Raw genomic sequence first — 19,229 nt, forward strand, 5'->3', positions numbered from 1 at the left:
CAGACCCTAGCGAGGCAGCTGTCGCCGACTCTGCTCTCTAGCCTGGGGTGGGGCGGGCGGGTGGGTGGGTGGGGAGGGGGCCTGAACCCTCGCCTGGGCAGACCCTAGCGAGGCAGCTGTCGCCGACTCTGCTCTCTAGCCTGGGGTGGGGCGGGTGGGTGGGTGGGGAGGGGGCCTGAACCCTGGCCTGGCCAGACCCTAGCGAGGCAGCTGTCGCCGACTCTGCTCTCTAGCCTGGACTGGCCACACTCAGAGCCCGCGGCTCCCTCCTGTAGACCTGGACTCTCAGAGCGTGGGCTCGTGAGGCTGAAGTGCGACATGAGGTGCCAGGTTATTAATTTGCGGTGAGAGAACCGCCGAAGGCCCTGGGCTCCGGTGTCCTTGGGCAGCATGCTCTTCCCGTAGGCGAATAACGCGGAGCCACGTGTCCGTCACAGGCTGCCTGCTGAGCACACGGGAGCAGCCACGTGCACACACGTCCCGAGTTACGTGGTCAGACGCGCGGAGGCCCCGGGCTCAGATAGCCTGCCGAGTCCTTCTCCACGTGAGGCATTGGTCCACCACCACCATATTGTGCCAGGCGTCTCCTGCCTGATTCATTCATTTTGTTAGTTTTGCACGCCTACTGTGTGCCACTTGCTTTGCTCGTGGAGCCCCTCTGTGGTGCTCGGACGGGCAGTGCGGCCTTTGTTGTTAGTATCTTCCCGGGGGTGACGTGGCAGATCTGCTTTGATCTGCTGCGGTACGGCGACTTAGAGATTTATTTCCCGTGGTTCCGGGCTGTAAAGAGAAACTGTACCAAGGCCTGCGGCTCCTTTCCAGGAAAGCTTGCTCGGGGAGCGGCGCCCTTGCTGTCCCCCCAGAAGGCCTTCCTGTTAAGTGCCAGCAAAAACAGCGCTTCGTAGGCAGTGTCCCTGTGTCTCTGAACACTTCCCTATCCGACCACGTATCCCAGCGAGAAATCTGGATGTTGTTCTCGACCTCTCCTTTCTGCGACTCCGCGTCCGCTCTGTCCCCGAGGCGCCGCCCCCTGCCTCCTTAGTGCCACTCAGGCCTTGCCCCCTTTCACAGCTGTCTCGCCCGCAGTGCCGTGCAGCCCTTAGCCCGTCATGGGGCTACCTTGACAGCTGCTCTCGTGGCCGGTCTCCCCGACCGCGGTCTTGCCTCCTTCAGTCCATTCTCCGTCAGTGGCCAGAGGAACGCTTTAGAACGCTCAGAGTGGTCGCATTACTCCCCCTTGCTCCCGCTCTGTATCACGTTCTGCACCCAGGCACTGAATTACCACCAGTCCTGGGAGCCACCGTCCTGCCCTCTCGGCGCTTCCAGTAGAACTTGCTACTGATCTTGTTCGGTGTGCCCACCACCCTTACCCCCACCCGGCTGACACCTGTCTGCCCCCAGGTCTCAACACGGAGTTACCTCCATGACCTTCTTGACAGCCGCTGATAGCCTGGCTGGGTTTTCTCGGCCCTGACTTTGTCCGTCAGACCTGCTGTCACACTGTGCGGTCACTCGAGGGGTTCCCACGTAGACGCCAGGCTCCTGCACCTTCTCGCCCGGCACCTGGCGCCACGTGGGTGAGGTGATTGCTGAGTCGTGGCCACGTCGGAAGGCCTGCTGGCTGATTGTGTGTGTTTCACCTTACAGATGCACATGTTCATCGCTCGCTACTGTGACCTGTTGAGCGTGGACATCTCTTGCGATGGGTGTGACGAGATCGCGCCCTGGCACCGTTATCGCTGTCTGCAGTGTAGCGACATGGATCTCTGCAAGACTTGCTTCCTGGGTGCGTGCCGCCCCCGAGGGACCCTTGTTCCGTTTCCTGTGAGCTCGCCGTTGAAGTCCTGTGTGCGGGACAGAAGCCCTGCCCGTGGTGTTCTCTGACCCGTCGGCAGATACCGCACGACAGGCTCCAGGGCTGTTCTCTGACGTGCTTCTGTCTTCCATCCCGCTGGGTGTGGGTACTCGATAAACGCACGGGACCGCTCGGTGTGCCTTCGCCTGAGTGTCCAGAAGATGCTGTTCCCTCTGAATCCTTGGTGCCACTCAGGGTGGTGTGCAGAGTTTACAAGGGGTCAGACACACACACACAAGCAGACATCCCAAATTCTTGACTATTCTTGATGTGTAGGTGCTGACGTGCGGCTGACAGCTGTGTGCAGCTGGGTGCTCCGTGCGCATGTCCCAGTCATGGCAGCACTCCCAGCACAAGGGTGTGCATGCTGATACAGAGTATTCCAGGGAAGTTCAGAAGTGGCAACGATCGCTGTTGCAGGGAAGGCTTGCGAGGAGGTGAACTGGTCTCTGAAGAAAGTCAGAGCTGGATGCTGTGAAGGCAGCGCATCACCGTCTGACGCAGAGCCGGTCAGGGACAGAGGCGTGAGCCTCTGCGGTGTGTCTGGGTCGGCGCACTCAGGTGTCTTTCCGGCTGAGTGGTGGGCTCAGACAGGGAGGGCCCACACCTGAACCCTGGGGCAGTCAGCCAGGACACTGAGGGAATCTGTGGACAGTGGGGTTTTGACATCCCTGGAGCTCTGCTGGGGGAAGGTGGCTCCGGCCTTACAGGGGTTTCCTTCAGGGAGTCGCTCACAGCAGTGACCAGGCTCTCGGCAGCAGGGGCAGAAGTGGGCCAGGTGCGAGGAGTGGTCAGCAGGGTCTGTGGTGGGGTGCGGAGCCCCACCGGGCTGAGACCACACCCGACACCAACACTTTCTCACTCATTGGGTTTGAGGTTGCGGAGTCTGTTTTCCTCTGTGATTCTGGAATGAGAAAGTGGGAGCAAAAACCTGGTCACTCCTCAGTGCTTATTAACAGGGTCACACAGCAGATGCTTAATGTCTGTCAGAGGAGGGGTCACACGGGAGACAGCTCACAGATGGGCACGTGGACTTTGTTTCTGCCAGATGGTGGTCAGGATGGGGATTGGTAGTACATTCCATCAGACTCTGTGTGGCACTGGGAAAGGGGGTCGGTGCGTGGTACCACGGCTAAGAAGTTCTGTGCCGAGAGTACTGTTGATGTGCTTGGAGCCACTGGGCAGGACAGCCTGGACTCCAGAAGATGCCCGTGGCCCCTGACATCCTGAGCAGTAACTTGGCAGAGCCCTGCTTCTGAATTGGTTTGTGTTGGGAAGCTAGCACTTCTGAGAGCCCTTTGCCCGATCCCGCTCATGCTAGTGTTCTTCCCCCAGGTGGGGTGAAGCCCGAGGGCCATGGAGATGACCATGAGATGGTCAGCATGGAGTTCACCTGTGACCACTGCCAGGGGCTGATCATCGGCCGGAGGATGAATTGCAATGTGTGTGATGACTTCGATCTCTGCTATGGGTGCTATGCGGCAAAGAAATACTCCTATGGGTATGTTCTGATCACTTCTGGCCACGGAACGCTTTCTTCGTGTATTCCTCTGCTGTGTGTGTGTGTGTGTGTGTGTGTGTGTGTTAAAAGCCTTTTTACTGGGCGCCTGGGTGGCTCAGTCGGTTAAGCGACTGCCTTCGGCTCGGGTCATGATCCTGGAGTCCCGGGATCGAGTCCCACATCGGGCTCCCTGCTCGGCAGCGAGTCTGCTTCTCCCTCTGACCCTCCTCCCTCTCATGCTCTCTGTCTCTCATTGTCTCTCTCGTAAATAAATAAAGTCTTAAAAAAAAAAAATTAAAAAAAAAATTTAAAAGCCTTTTTACTATAACAGATTTCAAACATACCCACAAGTAAAGAGACTAGTACACAGAATCCCCATATAGCCATTACCTAGATTCAAAAGCTGGGAAGAGTTTGCTCTGTGTGCTTAGCTTATTCTTTTCTTTTTTTCTTTGTTAAAGTGATTTAAATCAAATCGTAGACCTTAGATCATTTTCCTCATACATACTTCACATTCACCTCTAAAAATTAGGAGCATTGGGGGTGCCTGGGTGGCTCAGTCGTTAAGCGTCTGCCTTCGGCTCAGGTCATGATCCCACGGTTCTGGGATCGAGTCCCGCATCGGGCTCCCTGCTCGGCGGGGAGCCTGCTTCTCCCTCTGCCTGCCGCTCCCCCTGCTTGTGTTCTCTCTCTCTCTCTGACTGATCAATAAAATCTTTAAAAAAAAAATTATGAGCATTTTCTGACATTACCAAAATGATATTATCACACTCGGAAAATTTCACAATAAGGAACTCTTCTTCCCCCTTCCACAGGCAGTGTTTCGCCTGGGCAGGGGTGGGGGGTGTGAAATCCTGAAATGGTGTGCACAGTGTTTGTGTTGGTTCATTTCTCTGGGGATAGGGCTCATACCTGTCTTCAGATTTTCAGTTACCACAGCCTTGGAGGCCACCGCGCCCAGTGGAGGCCACGCACTCGCCCCTGAGGTCCTGTTCTTTTTGAGCCCTCACAAAGTCGGCCATAATCATGTCTTGCCTTTGCAGCCACTTGCCCACCCACAGCGTCACGGCCCATCCGATGGTGACCATCCGCATCAGCGACCGGCAGAGGCTCATCCAGCCTTACATCCACAACTACGCCTGGCTGCTGTTTGCCGCCCTGGCTCTCTACAGTGCCCACCTGGCCAGCGCGGAGGATGTGGACGGGGAGAAGCTGGGTCCCCGGGACCGCGGCAATGCCAACACCCTGCGGGGCCAGTGCATGCAGCTCGTCGGGGACTGTCTGATGAAGGCTCACCAGGGAAAAGGTACTCGTCCCCGCGCACGGAACCAAGCCGACTCTCAGCTGCTTGTGCGGGAAGGGCCTTTGCAGGAGTGAAATACCGCGCTTGGTGAGAGGCGGCCTGACCCACTTGCCACGACAGGCGCTCACCCTGCTTTGGAGCGAATTCCAGATTCCCACGTGCATCTGAGAAAAATTGTGGCATCAAAATGCTTTCAGTTTCTCTAAGATACTCACATGAAGTTGTAAAAAAAAGAAAAAAGTAATAATTAAAACTCCTAATGTCTGTGGATGAAGTACTTAGTATTTGAGCCTACCAGTCTTAGCTTGCCAAAGGAATGTTGTTTTTATTTTTTATTTTTATTTTTTTAAAGATTTTATTTATTTATTTGAGAGAGAGAATGAGACAGAGAGAGAGAGCATGAGAGGGGGGAGGGTCAGAGGGAGAAGCAGACTCCCCGCCGAGCAGGGAGCCCGATGCGGGACTCGATCCCGGGACTCCAGGATCATGAGCTGAGCCGAAGGCAGTCGCTCAACCGACTGAGCCACCCAGGCGCCCCAAGGAATGTTGTTTTTAACCTGGAGTGCAGATCTCTTCCACATAACTGCGTCCTAGATGAGAGCTGTTTGTAATTGAAGTCGTTTGACTGACAAAATACCTCAACGACTTTGACTTGACTGAGGGGCACTGAGGGGATGTAACGTGCATGTTACACTTTGGAGGTGTTTGAATCCCGCTCAGATTACGGGACTCCCTGTTCTAGGATATGGTGGGGCCATCAGGCCTGTGTTGGGCAGCGCGTGGGCAGTACCAGCGTTCCCGAGCTTGGCAGTGGGGACGTAGACATCTAGTTGCGTGGGGCTACAGTGGAATTGTCTTGTTTATGATTTTCTAAGTGGACCGTCCTCTTGTGTCTCTGTCTTCTGTGCTAATAAAGTACACGCATTCCTCACTACTCAGACTTTTGGTGCCTGACGTCAGGGGCCAAGTAGATGTGAATAGCCAAGGAGGTTCATGCTGGGTGAGCTTCGGTTTGGTTTGTGGAGAACCCAGCCATCTCCTTCCACGTAGTGATTTATGGCATGTGCAGGAAATGACCTCGTTCTAAAATTTTTAACCGTTTTCTTATTTGCTCCCCATGTAGGTCTGAAAGCTCTAGCTCTTCTTGGTGTACTGCCAGATGGTGAATCTGGTCCAGACAGTCGGGTCCCTTTGGTCGCTGTGCCCGCCTGCACGCCAGAGGAGAGAGCCGTCCGGGGTGCTGAGGACCCGTCCCACGCGGGCCCTTCTGTGCACTGCAGGGTACGTCACGGTGCATTAGTAGGCAGACTCTCAGGTCGACACGGGGAGCCGTTTGCAGGTGGGGGCAGGGCAGATCCTGGGTTCTAGCCCCTGCTCTGTCGGGCCCCGGGCACATTGCCACCGTCTGTTCACTTCACTTTCCCATCTGTGAAATGGGGCGAGAATACTAATACCCGTTCGTAGGCTGTTCTGAGGATTTACACACGTTACGCAGCAGCTAATGTGTGTAAAGTGCTTAAGACAGTGTCCGTAGTACGTTCCATATCAGTGTTAACTGTTCCTGTTACCTGCCTTCTGGTGGGATGGCAAGGAAGGAAGACCGTGTACCTAAGGAGATTCGTTCCTGGCCCGTGGCGAACACTGTATATGCTGTGTATGCGAAGCTTTTATTTTTTAGAGAGAGCGTGCGCCGTGGGGGTGGGGATCAGAGGGAGGGGGAGACGGAACCTCAGGCAGACTCCACGCCCAGCGCAGAGCCCGACGTGAGGCTCGATCTCACGACCCTGAGATCATGACCTGAGCCAAAACCTAGAGCCAGACGCTTAACGGACTGAGCCGCCCAGGCGCCGCGAAGCTATTCTCCTAGTGAGCCGACGGGTAATCCTCAGTGCTTTCTGTTTACCGAACAGATACGGTAGTTTGCACGCTCCTGTGTAAGTAGGAGGGAAACCTCCTGGATCTGGGGGTAGCCTGTGACCGCAGTCTTAAAGTTAGTTTTGTGGGAGAGCACAGCGTAGCTTCTGCGATGCTGCCTCCGGAGCTTGAGGTCTCAGGTGCTGTGAGCGCCCCTGACTTGGCCTGGGGAGCGGTGGGCGTTTCTGTCCTCCGTCTCTGTCACATTCACTAGTTCAGGGATCCCCCGTTTGGTGGTTGTACTCACCGAGACCCCATTGCCCTTTAGAGCGAGGCAAAAGCAAAGATGGCTGGTGAAAACCTGAGGATTCTGTCAGCTTCACTCAGCCAGAGAGGCAGCACCAGACAGACCACGTCAGCTTCAGCCTGGTCTCCGGGACGCCAACATTTCTGACCACAAAACCCCTCGTCCGGGCGGCACTTGAGCCCCCCACAGATGGTGCTGGGCAGAGAGGACATTGTCAGCAGGGGCAGTCTTCACCCCTGAGTCTGGAACAGTTGTGTCTTCCTCTGAGCTCCTAGCGTCTCTGCACCCGTGAGCACTCTGCTCCCTATGCGTCCACTTACCATCAGTTCATACCAGAGTGACCTGGGTGAATTTGTTTTATTCCATGGATTAAAATTGATTGCTTTTCGGGGCTCCTGGCTGGCTCAGTCTGTAGAGCGTGTGACTCTTGATCTCGGGGTTGTGAGTTCGAGCTCACAAGCTCTATGTTGGCATAGAGCTTACTTAAAAGTAAAATCTTTAAAATCTACTACTTTTCAGTGTGTATTTTGATGCTGAAATTGTCCAGTGTTTGGCCAGTGGAAGCTCCTCCCACCTGGCTTCGGTGTCCTTCTGATACTCCTTTTTCTCTGAGCGCTTCCTTAATTTTTGTTGCAGAAGGAGGTTTTGGGCTCATCTTAGAGGCTTTCCCTGGCCCAAGGAAAAAGGCCTAAGGAAGCGCAGGCCAAGCATCCTGCCAATCTGGGCAGCTTACTGCCCGACTCTTGAGCCCAGGAAAGCCTCCCCACTCCAGCGAGAGCCCCCTTAACAAGGCTCCTTGCCAAAATAAAATTCTCAAAGGTGTAAGCCAGCTCATTGTGCTAGAAAGAATTCCACACCTTTTTGTCTTCTTCCCGAGAGAAGAACTTTCTGTACGTGGCTTCTAAAGGCTAAATAGAACATATTAGAGGTTTGTAGTGGGGCCATGGCTTATGAGACTGCGGTCTCTGACGCAGGGGCATTTGGGAGATGTTTGGGAGATGGGATGCAGTGAGTACTGTCTTAATTAGAGCATAGATTTGTCACAGAAATGAGGGACATTTTCTTGGGGAATTCAAAAGTATTTTAGTCTGTAAAGACTGGCTAATGATTTTAAATACTATGTCACAGCATTAATGAGCCAACTTTTGTTAGAAGAAACCTTAATTCCTTTACATTTCGTTTTCAGGGCAAGAGAGGTGGTCCTAAGGAAGTCGGACCTTTAGACAGCAAGCAGAGAAGTAAGGCAGACGAAGAAGGTGCATCAGCTCTGAAGGGTCCTTCGTGCCAGACTCAAATTTCAGACTCACCTGCAGATGGTAGCACACCTCCAGGGCATCCAGGTAGAGACTCTTTGGTCATCACCTTGATCTCTTTTATCTGAACGCGCACACAGACCAATCCCTGAGCTATGTGTTGCACATAACTTGAAGTTGGCTAGCAGCCGAGGGCTCACGGTTTCTCAGTTTTGTATCGGATGGTAGCGATCACACTTTGAAAGCCACCTTTCCTTCACTCTGCCTGCTTTCCTGCCTCGTTCTTCCCTAATTTCCTGAGCGCCTGCTGTGTGCCCAGCACCGAGCTAGACGGTGGGGGCGCGACAGGGACCAGGTCAGACAGACAGACACAGAGCTCCTGCCCTCACGGAGCTTGCATTCTGGGGGGGTGTAGACCAAGGTCCAGGTAACTGCAGTCTGAGGGGGAATGCGGCGCTGTCCGCAGAGAGGGGTGGGTGGGTGCTGGTGGTGACGGGTGTCTCCAACCGGAACAGACTGCATCCACAGAAAGCCTTGTAAAGGTTGGGCTGCGAGGGACCTTAGCTGCGCTAGGATCCGCTCTGGGGAAGGGCTTTCTGGGCAGAAAGAACAGCATGAGCGAAGACCCCAGAGTGGGAAACCCGCAGGCGAACGCAGGGGAGAGTCCCGTTGGCAGGCACGCAGGGACAGAGCCCTGGGGGGTGCTGAGTCGCTCTGCCGTGGAGGCCCCGAGCTGCCTGTCCGGGGATAGCAGCGGCGCGTTCAGAGCTGTGTGTCAAGGAGATTGACGGGCTTGAAGGTGGAGGTGCTATGGGCTGAAGAGCCTCCTCGTTGGGGCAGCCGGGGAGGCAGCGTCCGTCCCAGCTGCCTGCTCCGTGATGGAGGCAGGGCTGAGCACCTGGCGTCCTGCCCCGTGTGTGCGGCCAGCTCTCAGAAGAGGCTGATGGCCATCTGCGCACTGCACGTAATCCTACCTTCCGGACGATAGTCTGGTACCCCAGTCAGTGCCTGTCCACTCTGGTCTGCATCAGCACCGGCGTCCTGGTCCACATGTGGTTCGTTCCTTCCTCGAGTGCTCACTGGGCACCTGCTGTGCTCTAGTTCTAGGCGCTTGTGATAACCGAGCACCTAGAAGGGGGTAGAAATAATAAATATCAATGATTGGCTATGTTAAAGGGTGAAGGTGGCCTGAGCACCAAAGAGCAGGGTCAGGGGATGGGTGAGTGCAGAGGGGGTGCTCTGCGTTTACCTCGGGTGGTCAGGGTAGGCCTCCTTGAGCAGGATGGGTTCAGCAACGTCCCAGGTGTGTCCTCTGGCAGCACGGGGACCATGCGACGCTTTACTTGCCTATCTGTACGTGCGTAGAAGCTGGCGAAATCTGAAAGCGTGATGTTTTACATCTCAGATGCTGAAAACATAGTCGTGTTGTCTCAGGAGCCCATCGAGGAAAAACGGGTTACTCCCAGCCCTGAGCAGGTGTTTGCTGAGTGTTCCCAGAAGAGGATTTTGGGATTACTAGCAGCCATGTTACCTCCCTTAAAGTTGGTAAGAGACAAATGGCGTTTTCTTTTTTGGAAGAGGGGTGGTGGTATATATGGAAAAATGTGTTTTTTTGGAAATCCGTCTACTGAAACCACCTGTTCATAGTCACGTGTGTGTCCCCGAGAGAAGCATAATCAGTTAGAAGTAGGGTCAGAGGATGATGCCTGAGGATGTCTGATTGGGCGTAGCTGTTGGTGAAGGACACTGCATGGGCCCTTCGGCGCTGGCCAGTTGTAACTAAGACGTGAACGGACGCAGCATTGAGTTGGTGTGGCTACGTGGATCCCGTGTTGAACAGGCATTTCTCCCTCTCTCGGCAGGACCCCACAGTGCCCGTGATGCACCTGGAGCACGTCCTCCCACTCATGTTTCAGGTTGTCATCTCCAACGCAGGCCACCTGAACGAGACCTACCACCTCACACTGGGTCTTCTCGGCCAGTTAATCACCCGCCTTTTACCAGCAGAGGTGGATGCTGCGGTGGTGAAGGTCCTCTCCGCCAAGCACACCTTGTTTGCATCAGGGGACAGTTCCGTTGTGCCCGATGGCTGGAAGACCACCCACCTGCTCTTCAGCCTGGGAGCTGTGTGTCTGGACAGGTAGCCCCCGCACTCTGTCCCACCTTGGTGTTCATTTCCTTAAGTCCCTGGTCTGGCTGGTGATTGATTTCAGTGTGCTGTTGTCTAAGCGTCTCTTGTGAGAATAGAATTCATTTTACTAGAAAAGGTGTCAACTGACATTAAAATTGTACTTAAAACCCACATTTGGGGCACCTGGGTGGCTCAGTCGTTGGGCGACTGCCTTCGGCTCAGGTCATGATCCCGGGGTCCTGGGATCGAGCCCCGCATCGGGCTCCCTGCTTAGTGGGAAGCCTGCTTCTCCCTCTCCCAACTCCCCCTGCTTGCGTTCCCGCTCTCGCTGTGTCTCTCTCTGTCAAATAAGTAAATTAAAAAAAAAAAAAGTTAAAAAACAACAAAAGAAAGAAAACCCACATTAAAACAGCTGTGCAGTCTGGGTGCTATCTGCTGATTGAACTTTCTGATGATACATAGTGTGGGGTTTTTTTTTTTCTTTCCTGGCAGCAATAAGCGTAGGCTTTAGGATTGAAGAAAACAGGTCTATTTTTGTTATAAAGTAACATAATCAGGATACCAAATTTGGAAAACAAAAATGGAGAAAAAAATCACCCTAGCTGCATCATCTTTTTTTTTTTTTAAGATTTTATTTATTTGAGAGAGAGCGAGAGTGTGTAAGTGGGAGATGGGAGAGGGACAAGCAGACTCCGCGCTGAGCGTGCAGCCTGACGTGGGGCTATCCCACAACCCCAGGACCATGTCCTGAGGCAAAATCAGGAGTTGGATGCTCAACCGACCGAGCCACCCAGGCGCCCCCACCCCCCACCCCGGCTGCACCATCTTAATGCACGTGGTGCTGTTTTCATACATTTGCTTCCAAGTTGTTTTTTCTGTGTGTAGACGCGAGCATGCACAAGTGCGCACGCGTGTGTGACTCTCTACAGAGATGTTTTTAAAAACCTAACTGTGTACTGAGTGTAGAGGTAACAGAGGCTTCATTCTGATAGTTTTTAAACTAGTGGGTGAGTGGCCCTCGGGCGCTGCCGCGGGTGCCTTGGAGCGTAGCGAGCAAGCTCTGCCGAGTTCGTGTGGAGCCCTGCCGCCTAATGGAGCTCTTGCCTTCCAGCCGGGTGGGCTTGGACTGGGCGTGCTCCATGGCGGAGATCCTGCGGTCGCTCAGCGGTGCCCCACTGTGGCGAGATGTCATCGCCACCTTCACAGACCACTGTGTCAAGCAGCTGCCTTTCCAGCTGAAGCACACCAACATCTTCACCCTGCTCGTGCTGGTCGGCTTCCCACAGGTACCTCGCTTTGAAGGTCAGGCCACACCTTCCCGTCCTCATCACACACAGCAGGGGCTCTGTAGCGTATAGCTTTGGGAGGTTTTTTCCCTTCATTTGCATAATTTGCATTTACGGTATTGGTATATTTTCAAGATTATGGGATGGTTTGTTCAACTGCATTTTTTTTTTTTTTAAAGATTTTATTTATTTATTTGAGACATAGAGAATGAGAGACAGAGAGCATGAGAGGGAGGAGGGTCAGAGGGAGAAGCAGACTCCCCGCCGAGCAGGGAGCCCGATGCGGGACTCGATCCCGGGACTCCAGGATCATGACCCGAGCCGAAGGCAGTCGCTTAACCAACTGAGCCACCCAGGCGCCCTCAACTGCATTTTTAACAGTTTAGCTATTTGATTCATTTTGTTTGACTAATAAGTCACTAAGTTATTAAATCACACAGAACTTCAGAGTACAGTTGTTTCTCAGCTGGCATTCATCTTGATCTCATTTCTTTTTTTTTTTTTTTAAAGATTTTATTTATTTATTTGAGAGAGAGAGAATGAGAGAGAGAGAGCACATGAGAGGGGGGAGGGTCAGAGGGAGAAGCAGACCCCCCGCCGAGCAGGGAGCCCGATGCGGGACTCGATCCCGGGACTCCAGGATCGTGACCTGAGCCGAAGGCAGTCGTTTAACCAACTGAGCCACCCAGGCGCCCTTGATCTCATTTCTAATCTTCATGTCTCACAATTGGTTGGGACAAAGAGGACTATGAAACATGGCTTCATCCAGCAAGCATGTAAACCACCTCTGCACCGGGCCCTCGACTCAGGAGTGCCCGTCCTTGCGTACCTGTTGAAGTCCGGGGCACAAGCGGAGAGGACTGGACTTGTGTCTGCTGAAGGGCCCGTTCCTGTGTCTGTGTGCTCCTGACTTGCCTTCTTGGTCTCTGTCACGTTCTAGGTCCTCTGCGTGGGGACCCGCTGTGTGTATATGGATAACGCCAATGAGCCACATAATGTAATCATCTTAAAGCACTTCACGGAGAAGAACAGGGCTGTGATCGTCGATGTCAAAACCCGGAAAAGGAAAACAGGTCCCAAGCCTAATTATTTTTCTAAGAATGGAGGGAAGCTGTCAAATCTCTGCAATACCCTGAAATAAATGAAAATACCCTGGTTCTTGCCCCTGCATGTGATATTTTAAAAAGCAAATTATAACTCCCTGAGCTGCTTTTTCCTCATCTCTGAAGTGATGTGGTTGAATAAGGGTAAATTGGAAGACCTTAGCTGTGCTGTCGTTTTGTATATGTGGCTCCAGGGTTCTGGGGGGACACATTTAGGGTCTGAATATTTAATGTTGTCATTGGCTGGTGATTTGTTTTCTAATGGGTAATTTAAATATACAGTGGAGTCAGACAGCTACAGGAGTGTAAAACGTCTTTGAGTAATTGTGGTGACAATTTTGCTTGATCAGTAGAACAGTGAAAGTATATCATAAGTGACCTTTGACTTAATTTGCCAGCCCCAAAACAGCCTGGAGTATGTAACCGTATGTGCCCAGTTCTGCTTCTGAAATAATCTGCTGTCTTATTCAGCTTCAGTGCTGGGCACCATCTGTGCTACTTTTGTGTGTGGGGTGAGGTAACGGTCAAGGTTCTTGTTCTTTTTCCTTTTTTGTCTTTTTTCGTTTTTGCATATTAACATCCAGTTGTTTCAGGACCATTTCTTGAACAGACTGGTTCTCCATTGAATTATCCTGGCACCTTCGTTGGAGATTAGTTGACCCACGTGTGTGTGTGTGTCTGTTTATGAGTTCTGTTATAGTCCATTAATCTATGTATTTGTCCTTACTCGAAGACCACATTCTCTTCACCATTATAGATTTATGCTAAGTCTCCAAATCAGGTTCTCCAACTTTGTTATTCTTTTGGCAGCATTGTTTTGGCTAGTCTAGTTCCTTTGCCTTCCTGTATAAATTTTAGAATCAGCTTGTCAGTTTCTATCGAGGAACCATTGAGTCTGTATATCTGGGGAGAAGTGACATCTTAACATGACCCATGAGCACTGTATATGTCTCTCTTTATTTAGGAAATAAATTGAGATCTCTAATTTCTCTTCATCTGGCATGGAGTAGCAGCTGCTTTCTCTCATTCCTGAATTTGGTACTTTGTGTCTTCTCTTGTTTGTTTCCTAGAGTGTCTCACCAGAGATTGAGCAATGTATTTTTTTAAAGATTTTTTTTTTTTTTAATTTATTTGAGATAGAGTGACAGAGAGAGAGAGCACGAGTGAGGGGCAGAGGGAGTTGGAGAAGCAGGTTTCCCGCTGTGCAGGGAGCCCGATTTGGGGCTCGATCCCAGGGCCCCAGGATCGTGACCTGAGCCGAAGGCAGACACTTAACCAGCTAAGCCACCCAGGCGCCCCTGATCCGTGTATTTGATCTTTTCAAAGAACAACTTTTGTTCTCACTGATTTTTTTTTTGCTATTATTTCTCTGTTCTCTGCTTCACTGATTTCTGTCTTTGTCATTATTTTTTTTTTTTTAAAGATTTTATTTATTTATTTGACAGAGAGTGAGATTCTGAGAGCAGGAACACAAGAAGGGGAAGTGGGAGAGGGAGAAGCAGGCTTCCTGCAGAGCAGGGAGCCCGATGTGGGGCTCGATCCCAGGACCCCGGGATCATGACCTGAGCCGAAGGCAGAAGCTTAACGACTGAACCACCCAGGCGCCCCTGTCTTTGTCATTATTAATTTCCTATTTCTTCTTGCTTTGCATTTCATTTGCTGTTTCTTCTTTCTCTAATTTCTTAGGGTGGAAGTCTAAATCACTGATTTGAAGTTTTTCTTCTTTGTTGATAGAAACATTGTAATGCTATGAATTTCCCTCTAGGGATGGCATTAGCTGCATCCGTAATTTTTAAAAAGATTTATTTATTATTTTAAAGAGAGAGAGAGATCGTGGAGGGGGGGTGATGGGCAGAGGGAAAAGGAGAGAGAGAGTCTCAAGCAGCTCCACACTGAGTGCGGGCCAGATGCGGGGCTTGATCTCACAATCCCAAGACCATGACCTGAGCCAAAATTAAGAGTCGGATACTCAGCCATCTGTGCCACTCAGGCACCCCTGCATCCATAATTTTTGATAGCATTTATCTTATCATTTTCACTCAGGTCAGAGTATTTTCTATTTATCTTAACATTTTTTCTTTGTTTTGTGGATTATTTAAGAGTTTATTGTTTAATTTACAAATACTTGGAGGCTATTCCAGACATCTTTCTATTACTGATTTCAAGTTTAATTCCCTTGGGGTCAGAGAACATACTTTGGATTATTTTAGTCCTATTAAGATTATTGAAACTTGTCTATGGTTCAGAATTTGATCTGTTTGAGTAAGGTTCCATGTGCACTTAAAAGAGATTCATATACTAGGTTGTTGGCTGTAGGTGTCATTTAAGTCAAGTCAGTTGGTAGTGTTTTTTTAAGTCTTCCCTGCTCTTACTGATTTTCTGTGTGTCCTGATGATTACTGAGAGAGGAGTGTTGTGGTCTCTAACCGTAATTGTCTATTTCTCAGTTCAGTACAAAATGTCCGTTTTTATCTCTGATAATATTCCTTGTTCCAAAATTGACTTTAGTGTTTATGTAGCCTCTCTAGCTTTTGTTTTATTACTAACATTTGCATGGTGTGTACACTCACTTTTTTTTTAAAGATATTATTTGTGTGTCAGAGAGAGAGAGAGAGAGAGAGTGCCCAAGCAGGGGGAACAGCAGAGGGAGAAGCAGACTCTCCGCTGAGCAGGGAGCCCGATGCGGGGCTCAATCCCAGAACCCTGGGATCGTGACCTGAGCCGAAGGCAGACACTTAACTGACTGAGCCACCCAGGTGCCCCTGTATGCTCTCACTTTAACTTGCCTGTGTCTTTACATTTAAAGTGGATTTCTTGTAGATAGCACGTAGTGGAATTTTCTTTTTTAATCCAGTCTGACAATCTCTGTGTTTTCATTGAGATGTTTAGACTATTTACACTTAATGCAGTTATCAAGATGATTGAGTTTGAATGTACTAAGTTCTTGATTGTTTTTTATTTGCCTCACTTGTTTGGTTTTCCTTTTCTTCTACTTCCCCTGTTTTGTTTTTGTTTTTTAATGACTCCATTTATTTCCACTATTGGTTTTTAACTGTATCTCTTTTAATTTTTTCAGTGGTTGCTCAAGGATTTACCATAGTTTACCTTCAGGTAATTTTTTAGTGGTTGCTTTAAGGTTTATAATATTCACCTTTAATTCATTGTAGTTTACCTTCAAATAATATTCTACCACTTAACATACAGTGAGGAAACACAGATTTTATATTTCTATCCCCCCATCCTTGTGCTATTATCATTACACATTTTACTTCTACATGTTATAAACCTCGGAATAAGACATTATTTATTTTTGCTTTAAAAAGTCAGATATTTTGGGGCACTTGGGTGGCGCAGTTGGTTAAGCATCTGACTCTTAGTTTTGGCTTAGGTCATGATCTCAGGATCATGGGATCGAGCCCTGCACTGGGCTCTGCGCTCAGCACAGAGTCTACTTAAGACTCTCCCCTGCTGGGGCGCCTGGGTGGCTCAGTCGGTTAAGCGTCTGCCTTCGGCTCAGGTCATGATCCTGGGATCCTGGGATCGAGCCCCACATCCGGCTCCCTGCTCAGCGGAGAGCCTGCTTCTCCCTCTCCCTCTGCCTGCCACTCTGCCTACTGTGCTCTCTCTCTATCTCTCTGTCAAATAAATAAATAAAATCTTAAAAAAAAAAAAAAAAGACTCTCCCTGCTTGTTCGTGCGCACACATGCTCTCTCTCAAATAAATAAATAAATCTTTAAAAAAAATTTCTTGTTCAATAAAATAAAAAGAAATAAAAAATAAAAGGATATTTTAAGAAAGGTTTTAAAATGAGAAAACAATATCTTTTTATTTACTCACATGTTTACCATTTCTGGTACTCTTCATTTCTTTGTGTAAGTTCAAGTATCAATCTGGTATCATTTCTCTTTGGCCTGAAAAACTTCCCTTAACATTTCTTATATTGCAGGTCTGCTGCCACAGAGTTTTTGTTTTGGTGTGTCCTACCAAACCAAAAAAATATTTATTTTGACTTTATCTTTGAAAGATGAGTTTGCCGCATACAAAAATCTAGGCCAAGAGTTTTTTCTTGGAATACTTTGAAGTTTTTGATCCATTTTCTTCTGGCTTACATAGTTTCGGCCGCAAAGTTTGCTGTCATTCTCTGTTACTCTTCAAATGTGTCCTTTTTTCCCTCTGGCTGCTTTTAAGATTTTTTTCTTAGTCACTGGTTTTTAGCATTTTGAATAGGATGTACCTTGACATGATTTTCTTTGTTTCTTCTTCTTGGGGGTTTATTGAGCTCCTGGATCTGTGGATTTACAGTTTCTATCAAATTCAGAAAAATTTCAACTATTATGTCTTCAAATAGTTGTCCCCCCCACCTCCACCCCCACCCCCTCCACCAGGATACTTCCACTAGTATCCACTAGGATGCTGGGTGGGGGGAAGACAGAATATTCCCAGGTCTCTGTGAGCTCCAAGAATTGTTCGTCCAACTGCTTTTTGGTAGTTCTTTCCTAGAACTAGGTGGTTTCCCACCACACATTTGTGCAGCTCACACTCAGCCAAAGACGCGAGGAAGCTCTTGTGGCTGTCTAGAGAGGTCCCCCATACCCTGTCTGTCTTTGCCTCTTCCTTCTTTGTGATATTCTGCCCCATAAATTCTAGCCGCCTTGACTTCCCTGAATTCACCTCTTTCTCATCAGTTCATTGAGATTTCAGGACTCTGCTTAGATTTCTAGTCCCTGCTCTGCAGCCTAGAAATTGTCTCCAGAAAGCCTGGCTGTTGGAGGGCTCCTCTGGTTTAGGTCCCTTCTATCGGGGATCATAGTCCTATACTGCTTGTTGCCTCCTGTCTGCAAACCATTGTTTCATGTACTTTTTCAATGTTCTGGTTGTTTAAGATAGGAGAGTCAATCCAGTCCATCTTAGTTTTGTTTGGGAGTGGAAGTTCTACTTGCATGTTATATGTAAGAAGTTCCTGTAGCACTTGGAGACAACCTGTTGGTGCACAGTAGTAGGAATGTAAATTGTCTCTCTCAGTTGCTTGTTGGATGGCTGGCCCAGTGCCATTTCTGTGCTCACCTGCCAGCCAGCCTTAGATGTAACGGCTAAGTTTGAAGCCAGAGTGATCTGTGTTTTGGGGTCTGCAGTTCTTGCTTCGGTAAGGCGCATTACTGGGGAAGAGACTTAGCTGCAGGAAGCATTAACTGCTTTCATGCCTTTGTCTTCCTGCCTGACCTCACCCTCCAGTGAAGGACTACCAGCTGGTCCAGAAAGGACAGGAGTGCAGCAGCTCTCAGGCCCAGCTGAGCCAGTACTCCCAGCACTTTGCCTTTATCGCCAGTCACCTTCTGCAAGCCAGTGTGGAGAGCCACTGTCCCGAGGCGGTGGAAGCAACCTGGGTCCTGTCCCTGGCCCTCAAAGGACTATATAAGACGCTAAAGGTAACTGTGACCTTTTTCCATTTGCTCATGAATCACTGTGATGCAACATCTGCAGGGCATTTACTACGAGCAGATGCCATCTGATTTCGATGGTTGGTTAACCAAAGGATCTTGATTATTTTTAGGAATGGTGGAGGTCTTGCACAAGGATAGCTCTAAGGAAGAAACAGAATTTTACCAGTAGTTGGTTCTTTATATTTTTTTAGTACTGTTCCGTGGAACCAGGTATTTACCTGATGGGCATGTAACCTTGGAAGATGGGAAGAAACTGGATGGAATCGTTTCTCACTTCCCTCCGAACCACAGCTCCTCCGGCCCATCGTAGGGCCAGAGGAGGGGGAGAACAAAGGGGACCGGCGTCCTACGGGACTTGGAGTGATAGGCTTGGCAGTTGGGGTGGGAGGAGCTGGGAGAAGCCTTGACTTGTGGGGGAGATGGTTCTTCTGCTACCTGAGGGGCCTGACAGGGGAAAGGGATCACTTTTAGGGCGATCTTCCCCACAGAAGTAGCCATGAAAGAAGGGTTTTATTTTAAAAGTCTCTGAGTCCCTGGACTTTGGCAGAACTGCCCAGGAGGCCACAGAAGGACTCAGGCAGCACAAGGAGTCAGCACGATGGTGCTCCAGCCCCGGGTCCCCCTGAGTGCTCGTGGTGAGGGGACCAAGGCCATGCAGCTGCTGTTTGTTGCCTCCAAGGCATTTATCACAATCTGTTCATGTTTTAGTTGTTTAATTATAGTAGCAAAGAGAAAATAAACTCCCTGAGGGCACCATGAGTCATAAAAAGCCTTTCTGAGGAGGTGAAATGTGAGATGGTAGGTGAGGGGTCTTGGCAGAGTGATGCATGCAGGGAGAGCCACAGACGCCAGGCCCAGGAACAGGCATGGTTGTCAGCGACAGGAAGAACACCTCCGGGCTTTCAGGATCCTGTGGAAGACCAGAGGAGCAGGCAGGGAGTCTGCAGCGCCCCGTCTGCCATGACTCAGGACTTAGGTTATGTTCTGACGAGCACTGGAAGCTTTGGGAAGGCAGAGTGCTGGAGAGGGTCGTTCCTATAGGATGAAGCCCACAGAGTGTACTGGGCTCCAGAAATGCTTGCGGAGGGCCGAGTCACACAGGGGGCGTCCTGGGCTCCAGAAATGCTTGCCGAGGGCCGAGTCACACAGGGGGCGTCCAGGGCTCCAGAAATGCTTGCCGAGGGCCGAGTCACAC

The 19,229-nt window shown here is 50.2% G+C and overlaps 1 protein-coding gene across 3 annotated transcripts in view; it reads left to right on the forward strand.

Moving 5' to 3' along the window:
• Positions 1-19,229, forward strand: part of ZZEF1 (zinc finger ZZ-type and EF-hand domain containing 1) — a 103,136-nt gene that overhangs the window by 67,109 nt on the left and 16,798 nt on the right. For all 3 annotated transcript variants that reach the window (XM_081805928.1, XM_081805929.1, XM_081805927.1), the window contains 10 exons: positions 1,648-1,786; positions 3,191-3,356; positions 4,400-4,662; positions 5,783-5,940; positions 8,007-8,160; positions 9,479-9,618; positions 9,936-10,213; positions 11,316-11,490; positions 12,431-12,563; positions 17,826-18,019. In XM_081805928.1, coding sequence (XP_081662054.1) covers positions 1,648-1,786; positions 3,191-3,356; positions 4,400-4,662; positions 5,783-5,940; positions 8,007-8,160; positions 9,479-9,618; positions 9,936-10,213; positions 11,316-11,490; positions 12,431-12,563; positions 17,826-18,019 — 1,800 coding nt within the window. The remainder of the gene's footprint in view (positions 1-1,647; positions 1,787-3,190; positions 3,357-4,399; positions 4,663-5,782; positions 5,941-8,006; positions 8,161-9,478; positions 9,619-9,935; positions 10,214-11,315; positions 11,491-12,430; positions 12,564-17,825; positions 18,020-19,229) is intronic.

The sequence above is a fragment of the Leptonychotes weddellii genome, chromosome 15 (assembly GCF_054177405.1).
Source record: "Leptonychotes weddellii isolate Sample4059 chromosome 15, ASM5417740v2, whole genome shotgun sequence".
Classification (NCBI taxonomy): Eukaryota; Metazoa; Chordata; class Mammalia; order Carnivora; family Phocidae; genus Leptonychotes; species Leptonychotes weddellii.